The 20,572-nt window shown below is 43.0% G+C and overlaps 1 protein-coding gene across 3 annotated transcripts in view; it reads left to right on the forward strand.

Moving 5' to 3' along the window:
• Window positions 1-20,572, forward strand: part of unc13bb (unc-13 homolog Bb (C. elegans)) — a 134,370-nt gene that overhangs the window by 103,289 nt on the left and 10,509 nt on the right. For all 3 annotated transcript variants that reach the window (XM_072659139.1, XM_072659137.1, XM_072659138.1), the window contains 6 exons: window positions 1,130-1,226; window positions 1,725-1,868; window positions 3,294-3,371; window positions 3,462-3,539; window positions 17,194-17,282; window positions 17,879-18,025. In XM_072659139.1, the coding sequence (XP_072515240.1) occupies window positions 1,130-1,226; window positions 1,725-1,868; window positions 3,294-3,371; window positions 3,462-3,539; window positions 17,194-17,282; window positions 17,879-18,025 (633 nt within the window). The remainder of the gene's footprint in view (window positions 1-1,129; window positions 1,227-1,724; window positions 1,869-3,293; window positions 3,372-3,461; window positions 3,540-17,193; window positions 17,283-17,878; window positions 18,026-20,572) is intronic.

The following is a 20,572-nucleotide window of genomic DNA, read 5'->3' on the forward strand; positions in this document are numbered from 1 at the left end:
CACACACACACACACACACACACACACACACACACACACACAGGAGCATCCCGACAGCCTCCGAGAAGCTTAGTAAACATTTTGGTTAAAGCATGGAAAAGGTGATGCTGGAAAATTGCTGTGAGGATTTGGTTGCATTGTGTTTCATTTGATTATTTTGTATTTGGTATCATTTACCTGTTCATTGTTGTCCAAACAAAAGCATGTATCTCCAAAATGATGACTTTACAGGAGAGGGTACAAATGCCTGTAACTCTCAATGGAAGTCAATGTGAAAAATAAAAGTTTATTCCAAGTAATTTCAAGCATTTCTATTGGTCGATTTATCCAGAATTATTTACCCAGTGTACAGCAGCAGCTCCAGGGTTCAAACCATGGAGAAAAAAACAGAGGAAAATGGAGATACATGGTTTTCATTGGACAGCAGCAAGTTGTAGCATGGAATAATACACTTGACACTTTTTTTTATTTATTCTGCACTTCATACGCTATATGTCCAAATGTTTGTGGACACCCCTTCTAATGAATGCATTCAGCTACCTTAAATTGCACCCATTGCTGACACACACAGCTTGTCTAGTCCCTGTAGAGAAGCACTACCAATAGAATAGAACTCTCTGATAAATAAACATGAACCTATTGGCACCATGCTGCCTAATGCCAGGCTTGGGCTAGCAGAGGGGTATAAAGCCCCCCAGCATTGAGCTGTGGAGCAGTGGAAGAACTGTGTTCTCTGGAATGATGGTGGTGGAGCTCCATCCAGTACTTTTGTGATAAGTTTGCAAGTTGGGGATAATGAGATGGGGTCATCAAACATTCTGACCTCACGAACACTCTTGTTTCATAACACAGTCAAAACCTCACTGCAATCTTTTTTGCAGTAGAGACAGTTACTCAGACAAAAGCAGCAATACCCTTATTTAAAATAACAAAAACAAAACAATGAATAAGCAGGTGTCCCAATACTTTTGTCCATATACTGTATACCCATACATCAGCCTTAATTTCTATATTTTCCTGATTTTTATAGCATTCTCTTGCCTCCTTCGTTAGTGTCATGTGTGTAAGCATTTCCTTGCTGTGCTGTGCTGTGGTGTGTGTGTGTGTGTGTGTGTGTGTGTGTGTTCAGGTGGTTCCTGCAGTTTGTGCTGCAGTGGCTGGATGAGAATGAAGACGTGTCCATGGAGTTCATGCACGGGGCCCTTGAGAGGGATAAGAAGGATGGCGTGAGTTGATGTTTCAGTCTGTCTGTGAACAACACACACCTCTACACACATACTCAGGGGTTTCCTATATAAGCCTCGTGGGCTGTGCACGCTTTAGGGGCTCAGATTAGTGCGTGTGAAAATAACCCACCAACCCAAGTTGCTCTATGAATTAAGGGACACTTCGGTCAAATGAAAATTTGAAGCATTTCTAGAAGACGTGCCGATATTTCCATTTAAAAATGCTAACTCTGGTGTTTTACGGCTGTTTTAGTGTGGATTAGTGCTTTTTACCAACTCCCAGGAAATTCACCGTGCTGTCCTGTCATACAGGTTAAGTTTTCTCTAGCTGGTTTTTGCCAGAGTGTCCTTTTAGGAAAGACAGTAGCCTGTTTTACGGCTTGTTTTTTAAACTAAAACAACAAAATTATCTTTATTATTTAAAAATTGTTTAATTTCGTAGGAAATTGTATTAATTAATTAATTGTATTAAGTGTAACCAGTGCTTTTCTCCTGCAGTTCCAGCAGACATCAGAGCACGCTCTGTTCTCCTGCTCAGTGGTGGACGTCTTCACCCAGCTCAACCAGAGCTTCGAGATCATAAAGAAACTGGAGTGTCCAGACCCCAAAGTCATGGCCCACTACAGCCGCCGCTTCGCCAAGGTAAAGCCCAGCAGCACCAGGTTCATTACACCCCCCCACACACACACTACATCATGTAACTACATTAGAAATAGATTCCTGCATGACGACCATCCCCTGCTCCATATTTCCATCAACTTTGGGAGCGCTGGCCCAGTTTTGACCTCTGTAAATGGCATCATCAGAGGAAAAGTGACGGAGGAATGTGAATAGGACTGAAACATGGGTCTGAAAAAAGCAGGAGGTTCTTCTGTAATCAAATGAAAAAGCCTAATGCGGCTCGATCCGTCAAACCCAAGCCGCCCCCGGGGACGGGCTTGGCTCGCTCGGCCCATGCTTTTCTGCAGAAATGGGACGTTCCCTGAGGAGTCTTTATCAGAAGTGCGGCGGCTTTAGCTGAGCGATTTCCAGCTTTCCGTTTATGGCAGATAGTGGAGCTGAAGCAGCGGGAGGTTCGGGGGTTTGTCAGCTGCTCGGCTGCTGGCTTGTGCCGGAGTGGGTTTGGTCGGGTCTGTTTTCTGCAAATGGGATATTTCGATTGCCCTGCTGATTTAAAAAAGTAAGATTCAGATGTTTTTTATTGTGATTATTAACATTTAAGTTAATTTAGGCCTTGTGTCAGACACTGCTGCACTTCTCATTAACCCCCAAGACCCTGTATTTAAGCCCACACGTCTTTAATCTCAAAAACTATATTACTATCATAATTAACAGAGTTTCATAGGCCCTAAACTAGAACCCTGTGGGACTTCTTAATTATACAATATCAAACTGTTTCCAAAAACTACACAGTAGTTTCTGCATTAGGATTAATAACTGAATAATGAACTCAAACACAGGTATGTAGTTTATTATGGTAGTTTTAGCGTTTGCACCACTGATGTCTCAGAAGGCCGTCGTTTGAAAGCGAGCCTTTAATCATAGTTCTTAAACCACCACTCAAGCCAGTATTAGGCCTAAATGTCATATATTAATTAAATCTCATTATTAGACAGAGGGGTCCAGTAAACCTTACAGGAGTAATTATTTATTTTTTAGCCGACGTTTTGCTTCTACTTCTTACATTTTCACCCAATTTCAGGGTTGTGGGTTCGATACCCAGGCTCGGTAATCTGCTAATATTGGGCCCTCGAGCAAGACCCTTCACCCTCTCTGCTTCCTGGGTGACGCAGCAATGGCTGCCCACCGCTCTGGGCATGTGTGCTCACTGTCACTGTCACTGTCACTGTCTGTCTGTCTGTCTGTCTGTCTGTCTGTCTGTCTGTCTGTCTGTCTCTGTGTGTGTGTGTGTGTGTGTGTGTGTGTGTGTGTGTGTGTGTGTGTTCACTGCACAGATGGGTTAAAGGTGGAAGCACTAATGGTGAATATGCTTGTGTTGTCCCACATGCAGAGGTTGTTGCAGTGTGTTCATCCTGCTGTTTTTTCTTTGTTGATTTTCCCGATCAGACCATTGCCAAAGTGCTCCTGCAGTACAGCGCCATCCTGAAGAAAAGCTTCCCTTCCTACTGTGACAAAGAGAAGATTGTGAGTGAAGATGTTCGGCTCTCTGCAGGTTGTGTCAGCTGTGTGAATTCAGTCTGGTTGTTTCTTTAAAGCTGTGTTTCTCCTCTCCAGCCGTGCGTCCTGATGAATAATGTGCAGCAGCTGCGGGTTCAGCTTGAGAAGATGTTCGAGTCAATGGGAGCCAAACAGGTAGGACGAACGACATAAAGGACAAAGAGAGAGAGAGAGAGAGTGAGACAGAAAGCAAGAAGAGCGAGAGAACTATTTGTCTTGGCTGCTGCTGTCAGACGGGTGTGAGAGTGTGTGTACTCTGCTGTGTGTGGTAGAAGGTGTGAGTGTGTGAGTGTTCTGCTGTTTGTGGTGGAAGGTGTGTGTGTGTACTCCGCTGTGTGTGGTTGAAGGTGTGAGTACTCCACTGTGTGTGGTAGAAGGTGTGTGTGTGTGTGTACCCCACTGTGTGTGGTAGAAGGTGTGAGTGTGTGAGTATTCTGCTGTGTGTGGTAAAAGCTGTGTAAGTGTGTACTCCACTGTGTGTGGTAGAAGGTGCGAGTGTGTGAGTATTCTGCTGTGTGTGGTAAAAGCTGTGTGAGTGTGTACTCCACTGTGTGTGGTAGAAGGTGTGTGTGTGTGTGTGTACCCCACTGTGTGTGGTAGAAGGTGTGTGAGTGTGTGAGTACTCTACTGTGTGTGGTAAAAGCTGTGTAAGTGTGTACTCCACTGTGTGTGGTAGAAGGTGTGAGTGTGTGAGTATTCTGCTGTGTGTGGTAGAAGGTGTGTGTGTGTGTGTGTGTGTGTGTGTGTACCCCACTGTGTGTGGTAGAAGGTGTGTGTGTGTGTATGTGTGTGTACCCCACTGTGTGTGGTAGAAGGTGTGTGAGTGTGTGAGTACTCTACTGTGTGTGGTAAAAGCTGTGTAAGTGTGTACTCCACTGTGTGTGGTAGAAGGTGCGAGTGTGTGAGTATTCTGCTGTGTGTGGTAAAAGCTGTGTGAGTGTGTACTCCACTGTGTGTGGTAGAAGGTGTGTGAGTGTGTGTACTCCGCTGTATGCGGATGGAGGGGTGGGATTGTATGTACTCTGCTGTGTGTGGGTGGAGGGTTGTGTGTGGGTGGAGGGCTGTGTGGGTGGGTCTGAAATCAGACATCCTGAGGGCTTTGTGGCTGGGTGTACTCCAGTGTTAAACAGCAAGCTGAGGGACGTTTGATTGTATTCGTGCACATTTATCCCTCTGCTGTGCTGAAAGAGAGGCAGCGCTATTAGACTACCTCTGTCAGAGTGAGATCAGATGTAGTTGATGTAGCTGATGTGTGGCAGTGATCATTAATTAATACTGCTCTCCCCTTTGATTCTCAGGTGGCCACAGAGGAGGCTTGGGTATAAACACAGTGTTCTAGACGTAGAGTTTTCTGCTAAGGGTGTAAATCCCCTGCTTCTGAAAGTGCATAAGAATCATCATTAGGGATGTCCTGGTCCGATCCAGGCCTATTTGAATGGATCGGGTACTGGCTATTTTAATCCTAATCCAGTTCCGAGTCTTTATTGTAACCACAGTGATCAGAGCTCCACCTGGTGTCCTTAAAGTGTCATTAACGGACATTATCCCCAGCCGACTGCAGCAGCAGCAGGGCGGACGTTCTCAGAAGGTAAATAAAGGAGTTGATGTTCTGCAGCAGTGTGGAGCTATTTTACAGTGGAACCTGAAAACAGACCATAATATCTGACCCTTTATAAAAACCTCACTGAAACGCTCTGTTTTACCAGCGGGAGAACCGTAAAACAGCTCACTCGCCTTTCTCTGTTCTTAAACCAGCACTAACGCTAATGCTAACACACACACTATATATAGAACACACACAGCACATTTACCCACTATAGACCAGTTATTACACACCAATACACCAACAACCATAGATACCAGATCAGTCAGTCCAGAAAGTCTGATTATAGAAACTGAGACTGAAAATAAAGGATTTTACTGAACCCATTAATCAGCAGCTCGTCTGATCTAAACTGTGGGGCTGGATTATTATTTATACACACAGAGATCAGATCAGATCGGTTTCAGCATTGAGAGACTCGGATCGGATTGGGGGAGACCAAATGACCTGATGGGAAGTTTGGGCTAGATTTTTACAAAATCCGAATCATTAGAGCAGGGATTTACACCCCTGTAGGCAGCGGTGGTTCATAGGTGTAGGTGTAGCAATGGAGCATAGTTCAGGTTCTGCAGTGCAGTTTGTCGTCCTCTTAGAAGCAGAACCTGGAGCCGGCAGCAGAGGAGTGTGTAGTAGAGCCTGACTGATGTATCCATTAACTGATGAATGTAAACAGTGTATTTATCAGTTGGTTATGGTGTTATAAGAAGCACACAGCCCTCGTATGACCTTTACTGAAGCATTATACCCTCACCCAGTGCTTTATTAGGGGTTTCCAACACAGCAGTCTCTGGATTTTCCTCCAAATGGTGGAATAAAAACAGCACATCCAGTGAGCGACAGTTCGAGCTAACTCAGATAATCGCTCTGTACGAATGCGGAGAGCTGAGAAGCATCTCAGAGTGTACAGCACCACCTCCAACCTTGAGGAGGATGTGTTGAGGCCCATGTCTTTCAGCCAAGAACACAAGGCTGAGGCTGCAGTGCTTCAGCACAGGCTCACCAACACTGGACAGCTGAAGAATGGAGAAACGTAGCCTGGTCTGGAGCATTCTGGGGTGGAACTAGCGTCTGATAGACTCACTGGGGTGATATTCTGCACAGCAGTCATGATTGTAGGGTACGGGGATGCAGCCCTGACTGCTGGGGACTTGTCCGACATAAGCGAGCATAGCAATGGCCTCCGCTCTTTCGTTGGCTTCCGAGATCCACAGATTTTATGACCACAGCTTTTAAGTCCACCTTCAGAAGTGGTTCCTTCCACCGGCACTGCTGTACAAAAGTAGGCATGTTTAAGGCGTGGTTAAAATTGTTCTTTTTCCTAGAAAGAACCTGGTTACCATGGTGACCAGCTCACGGATTCCACCTAGTTTAGCTTTTTTAGTTTTGGCGCTAAGCTAAGCCATTGGTAACGGCATTGCTTTGGACCGAGAGGATTTGCTCATTGCCAGAGACCTCAAAGTCCCTGCAGATGCTTCCCCTGGGAAGATGCAGTCCTTATTACTGGTGGCTTTGCCATCTTTTATGAGGTGAAGCCAACCTGGTGGTGCGAACAGTGTGTGCAAGAAGATACACCCAGGTTTGTCTTCTTTAGCGAATCGATAGCTGGAGGTGGAGCTCTGGTACAAGCTCTTGCAGACTAAATACGGTGCACAGCAGCAGCCGAACACCTTTTTTTCCAATGCGAGGCAACATCCAACCATCCAGACCGGTCTACGATGATCAGCCGAGCATCCGAGTTCAGTGGAAAACAGCAGGTAGTTCAGTCTGAGGTCGATCTGGAGAAGAATACACTCACTGAGGAGCTGCTGTGACGAAGAGAATTACCCCAGAGCCCTGTGTGAGTTTTGAACCCTGTCTGAATGGGGCTTAAAACCCACACGTCTTCATCAGTCCCCATTTTTCTAAAACGACTGCAGTGTTGGGGTTTGTGTGAGAAGGCTGGTCGGTGCGGTCTGGCCTTAAAAGCTGTGACATAGATTTCCTGCAGTATTATCTGTGCTGTATTAGTTATATAGATCATAGTAGGTGTATCAGCCTGTAACACTGTATGTGAAAGTTATTGAAATTAATAATTTAATATTTTAGCGCCGTAAAATCAGTGTCTGTGAGGAATGGCTGGTATCAGTCAGGCTCTAGAGTTCTCTTTACAATAAAAGCTGCGGTGTTCTCTTCCATGTTGAAGCGGGATCAGACAGTGGACCCTGAGGAAGAGGAAGAGGTGGGTGGGAGTGAGAGAGTGTGAGAGAGTGTGAGAGAGTGTGAGAGAGTGTGAGAGAGTGTGAGAGAGTGTGAGAGAGTGTGAGAGAGTGTCCCATTCATTTAAACGGCCTTCAAAAGAGGAAGACGAGCACTGAAAGCATCAGCAGAGGTCACATTTCAGTTGGATGAGGATCTATTTATATTTATATTGTCTTTCTCATGATGTCATCTGTGTGTGTGTCTGTGTGTGTGTGTGTGTGTGTGGCCTGCAGGTGATCGCAGAGGAGGAGCAGGTGGGTTGGATGGGTTTAGGTGGAGAAAGCTGAGAGAGTCGGTGCTTTTAGAAAAGCCCACAGTTCAGCTTCTCTCCCGTCTGTATGGAGGTCTGTAGTGTTACTACACCCTGTACGTCTGTGGGGGGATCTGTAGAACAGCACCAGTCACATTCCTTCATCTTAAAGACCTTGTCGTCTAAGAGCTCATTCTTAAATGTTTGTTTCTAATATAAATAATAAGACTTTTGTTTTCCAAAATTCAACAAATGTGTATTTTTCATGGGGAAAAAATTTATAGGACTATAAAGATAAATACATAAATGTATAGGACTATAAATATAAATAAACAAATGTATAGGACTATAAATATAAATAAACAAATGTATAGGGCTTAAAAGATAAATAAATGTATAGGGCTTAAAAGATAAATAAATAAATGTATAGGGCTTAAAAGATAAATACATAAATGTATAGGACTATAAAGATAAATCAATAAATGTATAGGACTATAAAGATAAATCAATAAATGTATAGGGCTTAAAAGATAAATACATAAATGTATAGGACTATAAAGATAAATCAATAAATGTATAGGACTATAAAGATAAATCAATAAATGTATAGGGCTTAAAAGATAAATCAATAAATGTATAGGGCTTAAAAGATAAATACATAAATGGAATGTTAAATCGAGTGTGTTTAGAGGTCCCAGGAGGTCAGTGCAGAATTCCATGTTAAATTTAGGGATCTAAATATATCTTATATTTTCTTAAATTTTATGGACGGACAGTAGTTGCAATAATATTATAATATTTACGGTAATTTTGTATCATATTTCTAGCTTTAGCACCCTCTGCTGGCCGCTCTGACTTTGTCTGTAATGGCAGTCGACTTAGACGAAATTTACAGAAAACCAGTTTTAGACCTAAACTGATCTTCAGCTAGACTCATATTTTATTTTTTTTAATAAAATAGGACTTTTTATTCTAAGGAAACGTTAAAGGATTCCACCTTAAAGGATCAGTCTGGTGAAAAATCTGATCACCACGATTGATCACTGACCCCAGAGGCAGTCGATCAGCAAAGACATTGTTCGTATCTGACGTGTGCTTCTTTAGGTTACAACCAGAGATGCTAGGCTAACGTAGCTAACAAACACTAGAGTTGGACTGTCACCGATCTCCTCTCCGTAAACCGATGCCAGAATTGTGATTCGCTGTCTTGAGAAGATGCTTCGGTCAAGTAAATAACAACAGGGATATGGACTTGAGTGACCGCTACAACAACCCGTAGTTCTTATTTTTGGCTGTAGAGAAGATGAAGTAATGTAAGTAATTAATAAATTAATTAAAAATGTAAACGCAACCTTTAAATATCGACCGCAGTAATGTGTTTTTGGTCTTTAGTAGTCTTTTAGTAGTGGCCCAGGTTTGATGTTTTACCTGTAGCTCACGCTCGTACTGCAGCCTGAACAGTGTTTAATTACCAATGTTGGGAATTTCCCTTCTTCTAGTGTGAGGAAACGCTTGACTGGTGCTGTATACAGCTTGCAGCAGTCATCATAGTAATGACCAGCAGTGTAATATGAGGAAGCTTCTATGTTGGTCTATATATTGTCACTGTCAAAACCTTATATCTCCATCTTTTTACTCCATTAGAAAACAGCAGCTGCTTCTTTTTCACACCAAACAGTCCAGAGTTACTGTATTAAAGCAAAATCCTGGACTTTAATGATATGAGAGATGGGATTTGTTCTGGACAGTGTCGGTTCGAGAGCAGATGAACATGTCCGAATGCTCAACAACACATCCAGCTCAGAGTCAGATGGGCTACAACAGCAGAAGACCTCCTCAGGTTCCACTACTTTCAGCCAAGAACAGAAAGCTGAGGCTGCAGTGGCTCAGCACAGGCTCACCAAACCCTGGACAGCTGAAGCCTGGACTGTGGCATATCATGATTCTGGAGTCCATTCCATTCCATCATGAGTGACCCAAACAGTCCAGAGTTACCCCAGTACTGTAATTTGATGGGATATGAGGTTTTGTCCGGACAGTGGCAGTATATACATACATGCATAGGTCACGAGTCATAGCATAGCATAGAGCCGTGTATCCCATAATAGACGCTGTGTAGCTGTGTAATATTAACTACCCTGCATTGAATCTGTTCTTCCTGATTGATGGTGACTGCCATGAGTGTGTGAGTGTGTGTGAGTGAGAGTCGGGAGGCTACAGTGTGTGAAGCTGTGTGTGTGAAGGTTGTGTTGGGGGCTGATTACAGTGGGATTAGTGAACTGGAGTGTGTGTCCACACTCTGGAGGCTGAGACACGCACACACAGCAGCATCACTACATGAAAGGGATTCTGGAGGGAACACACACACACACACACACTCACACACACACACAGCCATGCACAGTGAGAGGATTTTATTTCAGCAGAAAGCTCCGGATTTTCGTTTCCCGCTCTTTTGTTTTCCATTAAAATGCTGGATCACATAAAGTGGTGAAATTCGACAAAGGTCTTGAAGTACGAGGCAGGGCAATGCAGTTAACATCAACCCGCAGTGCACATGGTAGCATTGTGCAAAAGAAAATGACCGATTAAAAAAAAAAAAGTATTGGGACACTTGCTTGTGTATTGTGTCTTCCGAAATCAAGGGGATTAAAAAGGAGGTGAGGTCAGGATGTTGGGTGATCATCCCAAAAGTACTGGACGAAGCACCACCACCCACCACCCATCATTCCAGGGGGGGGTGGCTATAAACCCTTCTACAAGCCCACACCTGTCATTATTAGGCAGCATGGTGCCAATAGGCTCATGTTAATTGATCTGCTCCAGAGAGTCCTATTCTATTGGCAGCACTTCTCTACAGGGACTAGACAAGCTGTGTGTGTGTGTCTATATGCATTTGAACATCTGTGTCAGCAATGGGTGCAACTTAAAGTGGCTGGAAAGGGGTGTCCACAAGTATTTGGACATATAGTAGATATATATAGGTAGATTGACTGATAGGTAGTGTTAGTAAATGTTATAAATACATAAATCCAGGGTATGCAGTATATATGGAATTTTCTTACCATTTAGAATAGTAGTAATTATATGATTTTTTTTTTCTTTTTTTTTTTTTTTGCAAAATATGCAAAATATTACTTCTGAGCAGTTAATTCACCATTGAATTATGTTTCTTTTTATTTACCTTGCTTTCTTTGGCCTCCCCCCCCCCCCTCTTTCTGTAGCACGAGAACGGTGGTATTAAGGTGGGTCTGACAAACAGCATGTATGCATCCATGTCTAAACATGTATGCATATATTCATAATTCTAGGTCACAGTATATTGCTGAACTGTGAATGAATCCTCTAAGAATGGCTTTTTAGTGTGTAGTTTATATTTTACTCAACATTATTCAGGTTATTAATTCAAATATTAACATTTATTAATATTAAACGTATTTCAGAACTCTCAAACAGTGGTGAAATTTGATTGAATCAGACTGACAAGGCCATGAAAGTGATCTAGTAGTGTTCAGTCTAGGCGAGACGGAGCGCCACGCTGCCCTCCGCTGGACAAATGTGGGATCTGATTCTTTTACAGTATGAAGCGTTAGTGCTTTTACTTCTGACAGCAGTGTATTATTAGCAGCAGTGTGTATGTGTGTGTGTGTAGAGCACCCTCTAGTGGCAGGCTGACAGAAATGTGTGTCCTGTGTCCTTCCCTCCACCTCTCAGCTCTTTGACAGCGAAGATGAGGAGGAAAAGGAGGAAAGGGAGGAGGAGGAGGAGGAAGGGGAAGATAGATTGGCTAAGGTTTGGAGTTGGTTTCAGTTCCATCTCCCCATTCTCCTACACTAACAACCATACACTCTCACACACTCACTCTCTCACACACACACACACATACTCATCATCATGGTCCCAGTGCCTCTTGCCTGAACCATATGTGGTCTTCATTGTAAGACGAGCAGCTCATTTTAAACCTCGTACTGTGTGTGTGTGTGTGTGTGTGTGTGTGTGTGTGTGTGTGTGTGTTCTCCTATTCATAGTTTGGCAAAAACCATCATGTTTATATTTAGTTGATCAGTCAAGACATGTGTGATGTGTTAATATGCAAATGATTGCCCCAATTATACACCTGTAATAAACATAGCCATAACATTAGGACCGGTGATAGGTGAAGTGAAAAACATTGATTTTGCAGTGGCTCCTGTCAAGGGGTGGATCTACCTCTTATTAGGCAGCAAATGAGCTGTTCCTGGAATGCAGAACCTCAGACACCAAACATGTCTTGGCTGATGAAGGGGGGGGGGGGGGGGGGCTCAGGAATGTCGTTGACTTTTTTGCTTAACTATACCTTCAACTCTACACCCCCCCTCCTCACATCCTCCAATCCCAACAACAGGACCTGAATTCAACCTTAACGCTGGACCTTCACTACAGTACACTAAGAGCACTGATCTGTATCAATCATCATGTGGTTGAGGTTGGATTGGTCTGAGCAAAAGCCTCCACGAACGAACTGACTCAGCGTATTTGTTGACCACGCCCATTTCACCTCCGTTTACCAGCAAGCATCTTCCCCTCTAACCTGCTGGCTGTGTACCTTTAGCTCAGGTGTGCACATGCAAAACAGACAACGCAGTTAATGATGGGATGTTTGGTTGGTTGGTTGTTTTGGAGAGTTACAGGACCTTGTTTGTTTGTATGTGCAGCGCTAAAGGCTTTAGCTCGCTCTCTGCAACTGTTCACCAGTGATTTGCCTTATTGTCTTTTTGCTTTCTCTTAATCTTTTCACTAGACTGACGAGGAAAAGGTGGGTCTATATATGCAACTAAACCATGGAAAGATGAGAACACTCCATGAAAAAAACAGTTTAGCATATTTAAACATCTGGAGGTTTGATCTAACTAAACTCACTCAACTCAAGAAACGTCTTTAATCATCATTTAGAAAATAGAATTCCTAGAAATGCAATTAACCCCCCCCTCCTTCAAACGTGTAGAATCAGACTCAGGAGCAGAAGATCAGCTGCAGAAGATCAGAACATGGTTGGAGAGGATTATTCTGGAGGAGTCTGGAGTCTTATTCTCCACCCTTCTTTCTGAAGGCCTCAGAGAGCTCTCTGGATCTGGTCATGATGGTGATCATCTTCTCCACCCCTCACTTCAACCATCAATCCAGAGCAGACCAGACTAAACGTCTGAGGTTTAAATAAGACTCCAGACTCCTCCAGAATAATCCTCTCCAACCATGTTCTGATCAGGAGGGTCTTCAGTCTGGGTTTGAAGACAGCGAGCGTTGGACTCTGCTGTTCGGACACCCAGGGGAAGCTCGTTCCACCACTTCGGTGCAGGACAGTAAAAAGTCTGGACACTCGTCTTCCGTGGATCTTAAAGGATGGCGGGTCGAGCCGAGCCGTACTTGAAGCTGGAAGGGCTCTTGGTGCAGATCGGGATTTTGACCATCGGCATCAAGTACGGAGGGGCTGGTCCTTGAGTTTTGCGAGACGTTTCTTCAGGTGTGTGAGTTTAGTTAGATCACCTCCGTCTCTCAGTGCTGATCACATGATCACCGATCACAGATCAAACCTCCAGATGTTTAAATATATTAAAAAAGATAAGAAAAGGTTTTCATGGGTGTCTTAATTTTTAATAGATATAGTGTTTATGTAAACACCAAGTGCATCAAATAATGTGCTCATATATAACATTTTCTTCATATTCTCTTTTCTCTTTTCAAAAGACTGATCTAGAGAAGGTGGGTGTGAAGTGAAATTATAAGAATTACTATAAATAATTTCACTTTTGTCCCCTAACCACCCTCATTTATAGCTGTGCGTCCCGGAGGTCACTGTGTGTAATGTGTTTAGGATTATCTGCCGTAGCTTTAATTAGGATTCAGTCTCCTATGTTCAGCTGACCAGAAGCAGACACCTGCTTTACCTTCATGGTCAATCTCTTCCTACCCTCACACTTGAGACCTTGACCCACAGAAGTCAACAGACTGTAGCTCCTTTTCAGTTAATATGGTTATATCTTTATTAAAACTGAGGTGGAGCTACAAAGGGACATAATTGTGGGCGGAGCATGAGCTAGGGCTGCCACGAACGACTATTTTTCTATCGATTAATCGGGCAATTATTTTGTCGATTAATCGATTAATCTAAATTTGGTTGGGGGTTTTTTTCTACAAAAAAGTTACATTAAGCTTTTGACATTTGTTTTATTTTGACAAATCTGTAAATAAAGGTTGGCTTAGGTTTTAACGAGAGCTTCAGCAGAACGATCAGCACAAAGACCTGTACTTAAAGTAATGGCCGAGTAGAGTAATTAAAAACGGCTCATATCCAGTCAAGCCCAGAGCACACGATCACACTGGCTCTGTCCGTCAACCTAAAGCCCTGTAGACTCCAGCCTTAACCTTTTCTCTTAGTCACGTATTTGCTGGGAATGGTAAGGCAGCAGGCAGACGAGCTTTAATAACGGGAGCATTTGGCAACTACAAGAACACCGGGTTAACAGAGGGCCACTCTACCAGTGTTTAATAAAGGCATCCGTCATTGTCAACTTTTGGAGCATTTCTATTGGTCCAGAAAATGCAAAAAACAGAAAAAATGGAGATTCAGCTCAATTTTATTGCTGTTTTTCACTTTGGACCAATAGAAATGCTCCTTTACATTGACTTCCACCAAAAGTTCAGAAGGGTTTTCCGTCCTCCTGTAAAGCTGCTGTTGGAGAGACGATGTTCTTGTTTACAGCTTGTTTAAAGGCTGGTTCATACCCATTCTCAACGTGAGGCACAATACACGGCAGCCAATCAGAACAGAGGTGGTTTACATATCATCACTGTCTAATGATGACCATGGACCAATAGAAACGCTCCAAAAAAAATGACGACTGCAGTGCCTAATAAAGGATGGTTCGCCCCCATTCTTTTTTAGGATGAGCTGCTTGTGGTTCTGCTTGGTGTCTTCACATTACCAGACTAGTTTATCTGTCTTTGCTCCACCCACAAATAGCAACTTTAATCAGAGACCGTCGCTCCACATTTGTGGGCGGAGCATAAACAGGTCAGTTTCTCAGTTATACAGTAGGTAGCTGGTGCTTTACCAATACCCTACTACTACTACTACTACCAATACCTTACTACTACTTTTTCTGTAGCCCTTAAACCGCAACCCCACGGTCAAAACGACCCCAAATAGAAAACCAAACTGACCTCATAGTTCATTAAAAGGTGAAAAGAACGGAGAACATTTACATATCGTCACTGTCAGGCAAAAACTATGAATCTTTATTTTTGACGTTTTTCACTTTTAAATTGTGTCATAATGTCACGATAAATAGACCAATAGAAATGCTCCAAAAATGAGTCCTTTTACACCAGCATCCATAAAATAAAATAATAATAATAATTAAGTTTTTTTGTGTGTTCCTGTAGTTGTTGTTTTTGGGAAGATGAGGTTCTTGTCCAAAAGTGAAGATAGATTAGTCTTAAAGGCACAGTGTCCCAATCAGCTCGTATAAAGGGAGGTTGGAGAATGATCATGATGTGAAAATGAGTTAGGAATAATAAATTGCACCAGGAACAGAGTTATTTAGGATATACAGCTCTGGAAAAAATGAAGAAACCACTTAATTATTTTTCTTAAATCTGCATCTCTACCTGTCCGGCAGCCGTTTTATTCCAGGTATTTCATCAAACAAAGCTGAATTCGCTGAATCTGCAGACTTTTAATGGCATAAAGTCCCAACAGCGATGTGAAAGACTAGTGGAGAGCCGGCCGAGACATTAGAGCTGTGATTGGCCGTCGAGGTTATTATTTCAGCATAGTGATTCTGAATGCTCTCAAAGCTCAGATATTAGCACTGTGTTTAAATCTGAATAATAACTTCTTTATATTATAATTATTATCATCATTTATTCACATTATTTGAGCAGCTGTTTTTGAGCAGTTGTAATTTCTGCTAATAAATAAATAAATTAATTAATTCTCTAAATGGTAAATATTTTTATGGAATTTAGGGGAAATGTTGTCCATGGTTTATGAAATACAATGCTAATGTTAATTTTAAACACACTGACTATAAATAGTACAACCAGAGAAACTGATCATGTAGGGTGGTCTCTTCATTTATTCCGGAGCTGTAAATTCCATGGAAAGAATTGACTCTCACAGTGATTTCTCTTTCTTGCTGCTTAGCCTGAGAAAACTGACAGTGAGAAACAGGTGAGTTCCAGATTTTAGGGCTAAAATCACAGAGGTTCCCCCTTCATGTCCTTTTTTTTTTTTTACCTTCTGTGAGAACTCCTTCTCCAAACCGCTGCAGCTGATTACATACGACTGCATCTCCTTTAATATTTCCCTTCATTATAGATGTTTTGTATGGATCTAAATGCCCTAATAACAAGGACACACAGTGTCACTGATGTGAAGCACCTAAAGGTATGTTTTTAAACAACCAGCGCCCCCTTGAGGACAGTCCTGTTAAACACGCTTCAGATCTCAGCGAGGGTCAGTTCAGTTTATTGCCGCCACGCTTCCGGGAGTCTCCATGCCTGTGCGTACAGGGAGAGTGATGAGGGTTACTATGGCAACGGTGATGATGCGGACCAATCAGATGATTCAGCTGCACAGTTTCTTGTACAGAATTTGATGTTGGGGCATGCAGAGAGGCCCTATATCAGCATCTCTCTTCATGTATGTAATTAATAATTATTAATAATTTTATTAATTAATGTATTTATTAATACAGAGTGGCTTTACTTTTCATATATATACTCAGTGAGGCGTCTACGTGACTTTTCAGAGCTGCAGACTTTTTCAGAATGGTTGGTACTTATATTAGTAACAGTGCTAGTCATAAAATAATAATAATAATAATAATAATAATACATTAATAATTTTTCTCAACAGATATCGTCACAAACCAGCTTTACAGAGATGCAGGTCTGCACCTTTTTTGAGCAAATTAATGTTGACAGTGGCAGTAAGAGAAGGGAACTCATCCAACAAATGCTGTAGTAATAATAATAATAATAATAATAAAAAAAAAAATAATAATAATAATAAAGCAGAGGTGCAGTAGCCTAGACCACAGGTATTCAGTAAGTATTAAACAGCACTGAAGACAGCAGTCCATCAAATAACAACCAATAAATGACCCAAATTAACATCAGTCAGTTTTTATCCCTGTTTATCCAATCCTATTGGTCCTTGCCTTCCTTCTCCAGGGGGTTGTAGTGGGGCAGATGTTGGGGGGGGGGGGGGGGTGATGTGCGGTGAATCAGTTATTAAATATAAGTCTCTACTTCTCTCCCTCTAAAGGTGGAGTCTGGCAGTAAAAAGGTGGGTTTGAGCGGACCGGGCAGTATGCATTGAGTCTTGAGTTTGCCAGGAGATGAATCATTAACCTAGTGTGTGTGTGTGTGTGTGTGTGTGTGTGTGTGTGTGTGTGTGTGTGTGTGTGTGTGTGCACTCACAAGTGTGTAGTGCATTTTCCTCTGACCTCCTCTCACCTCTGCAGAATATTATCATGCTCTTTTTGCACTGGACTGTGATTCCGGACATCTGAAGACTCCTTGGTGCTGCTGTAATAAACAGCACAGGTTAAAGCCCAGGATGCACCCCTCTTCTGCTTATGTGAGTGTAATATGTGTGTGTGTGTGTGTGTGTGTGTGTGTGTGTGTGTGTGTGTGTGTGTGTGTGCATACAGATGGACTCAGAAGCCAGCGACATCCTGAATGAGCTGCAGGTGAAGCTGAACAACGTCCTGGATGAGCTGAGCTCCACATTTGCCAACACGTGAGTCACTGTACCTCTCGAACCCTGCATCATGTTGTTCATCCGATACACATCAGTCAAGTGTGTGACCGCAGCGGTGCCCTCTAGAGGAGGGGTCACCAAATAGGTTGACCTGGGACCAGATTCACAGAGAGCAAATACTGATTAGGCCAGAACCTCAGTATGACCTCAGCCCCCAGACCTCACACACTTTATCAGACACCAGTGCAATCATGCACACACACACACACACACACACACACACACACACTCAGCAAAACATCTGTAAACATGTTTATAATAAAGGATTCCAAACAACTGTATAGAATTTGGGCTTGGCTAACTTCCTCAATCTTACCAGGCTAAAGATTCTCCACAAGGGGGCGCAATCAGCACTCCACTAATGAAAATGCTTGATTTTGCGACTGTATTTCCAATAAATAGGAAGTTAAGAAGAATCTGAAAGTATTTTTTTTACATTTTAGTAATAAAAAAATGGCTGCAACTGCGTCAAACCAGTGAGCGTAAGGAATGCAGCGCCGTGCCGCCGGGTACTGCACACACTCGTCGTTACTCCACCACACACTAACACAACTGCTGTCTCTTTGGCTGTGCAGTTTCCAGAGCCGTATTGATGAGTGCACGAGGCAGATGTCCAGTTTGCTGTATCAGATCAAAGGGCCGGTCAACGCCAACAGCCGCAACCAGGTGGAGGCCGACTCGGACAACGTTCTGCGGCCGCTGATGGACTTCCTGGATGGGAAGTGAGTCGGGATTGCGTGTAGTGGAACTGTTAAGCTCCTGGTCCAGTGGTTGCCTGGTCCTGGTCCCTCACTTCTGATACATCACACGTGTGTTAGAGCTGGACAGCACCAGTTTAACACACAGCTAGAGACGGCAGGCAGTCTTTTACCATCTGGTCACTGTAAAATAATCGGTTGGAACATTTGATCGGGTGCTGAAGATGTGCAGAATGGGGGTTTATAAGAGCCAGGATTGGGAACCACTGGAACCAAAGTTCCCAACCGAAGTCAAGAAGACCCCTGGTGAGCAGCCAAAGACCACAGTGGCAAGGAAACCTCCCTCAGAGCTGGAGGAAGAAACCTTGGGAGGAACCAAGACTCACAAGGGGGACCTGACCCGTCCTCCTCTGATCAGAACTATTAATAAATTATTGATAAAATTCACCAAATCACCTAAACTGTCGTACTGCTCAGCTGTGCAGCATATTCATAATCATAATATAATAATCCTGGTGTAGAATAACTGAATATAGTACTGGCAGTGATGATCAGAGTAATGATGAGAGGAATGATGGGTAATAGTGGTGATATTAATAGTGGCAGATAGTTAAGAGACCATGTACAGTGAGTCCAAGAAGTATTTGATCCCTTGCTGATTTTCTTTGTTTGCCCACTAATAAAGACACTATCCTTCTGCACTTTTAATGGTAGATATATTCTAACATGGAGAGACAGAATATCAAGACAAAAATCCAGAATATAATTTTAAAGAATATATTTTAATTAATTTGTATTTCAATGAGGAAAATAAGTATTTGATCCCTCTTGCCAAACACACTCAATACTTAGTGGCAAAGCCTTTGTTTGCAAGCACAGCGGTGAGACGTTTGTTGTAGTTAACCACAAGTTTAGCACACACACCAGGGGGAATTTTGGCCCACTCTTCTTTGCAGATCCTCTCTAAATCATGAAGGTTGGTGGGCTGTCGCTTGGCAACTCTGACCTTCAGCTCCCTCCATAGATTTTCGATCGGATTGAGGTCTGGCGACTGGCTGGGCCACTCCATGACCTTAATGTGATTTTTCTTGAGCCAATCCTTTGTTGCCTTTGCTGTATGTTTAGGGTCGTTATCATGTTGGAAGACCCAACCACGGCCCATTTTCAGATCCCTGGCAGAGGGGAGGAGGTTGTCCCTCAGGATTGTGCGGTACATGGCTCCATCCATCTTCCCAGTGATGCGGTGAAGTAGCCCTGTACCCTTGGCAGAGAAACACCCCCAAAACATTATGCTTCCACCTCCATGCTTGACGGTGGGCACAGTGTTCTTGGGGTCATAGGCAGCATTTTTCTTCCTCCACACATGGCGGGTGGAGTTGAGGCCAAAAAGTTCAATTTTGGTCTCGTCTGACCACAAAACCTTCTCCCAATAACTTGGTTCATCTTTCAAATGATCATTGGCATACTTGAGGCGCGCCTCCACATGTGCTCTCTTCAGCAGGGGTACCTTTCGGGCACTGCAGGATGTGAATCCATTGTTGCGCAAAGTGTTGCCAATTGTTTCCTTGCAAACTGTGGTCCCAGCTGCCTTCAGGTCATTTGCTAACTCCTGCCGAGTGGTTGCAGGACGATTTCTGACTGTTCTCAGCATCATTGCCACCCCACGAGGCGAAATCTTCTTTGGAGCACCGGGCCGAGGTCTGTTGATTGTCATGTTATACTCTTTAAACTTTCTGATAATTGCACCAATAGTTGTTACTTTCACATCCAACACCTTACTAATCTTTTTGTAGCCCATTCCAGCTTTGTGAAGGTCAACAATTCTGACTCTGAGGTCCTGTGACAGCTCTTTGGTTTTACCCATGTTGGAGACTTGAAATCTGTGTGATCTGTCTGATTCTGTGGACAGGTGTTTTTCACACAAGTGATTAGTGAGAACAGGTGGCTTCAGGTCAGGTAACAAGTTGATTGGGAGTGTCTAACTGGTCTGTAAAAGCCAGAACTGCTAATGAATACTAAGGGATCAAATACTTATTTCACTCCATGAAATACAAATCAATTAATATATATTCCTTAGATTTATTTTCTGGATTTTCTTTTTAATATTCTGTCTCTCCATGTAAGAATACATCTACCATTAAAAGTATAGAATGATCATGTCTTTATTAGTGGGCCAACGAAGAAAATCAGCAAGGGATCAAATACTTCTTGGACTCACTGTAGGTGTTAACATGGTCATTAGGCAGGTAGCAGTGGTAGGAGTGGTGTGCAGCTGGTCTGGCATGGGTGGTGAAGGAGCCTGGTGGCTGAAGTTTAGTATCTGATGGCGTTTGAGACAGCATCTCCAGAAGCCGTCAACAGTCAAAAATTTGGATACACCTGGTATCTTCTTAAAAAGATGTGATCCAAATGCTAGGGTGCCAATAGGTATGCTTTTCTAAAAAGAAGAGGACCCTGGGGACGCACAGGTATCCACCGTAGTTAGGATGTCGTGGCTTGGGGGTGGGGGGGTTGAAGTAGGCCTGAGTTGTAAGTTAAGCCGAAAGGATCTGATATAGACATATAGGCTAT

Source organism: Salminus brasiliensis, chromosome 16 (genome assembly GCF_030463535.1).
Source record: "Salminus brasiliensis chromosome 16, fSalBra1.hap2, whole genome shotgun sequence".
NCBI lineage: Eukaryota > Metazoa > Chordata > Actinopteri > Characiformes > Bryconidae > Salminus > Salminus brasiliensis.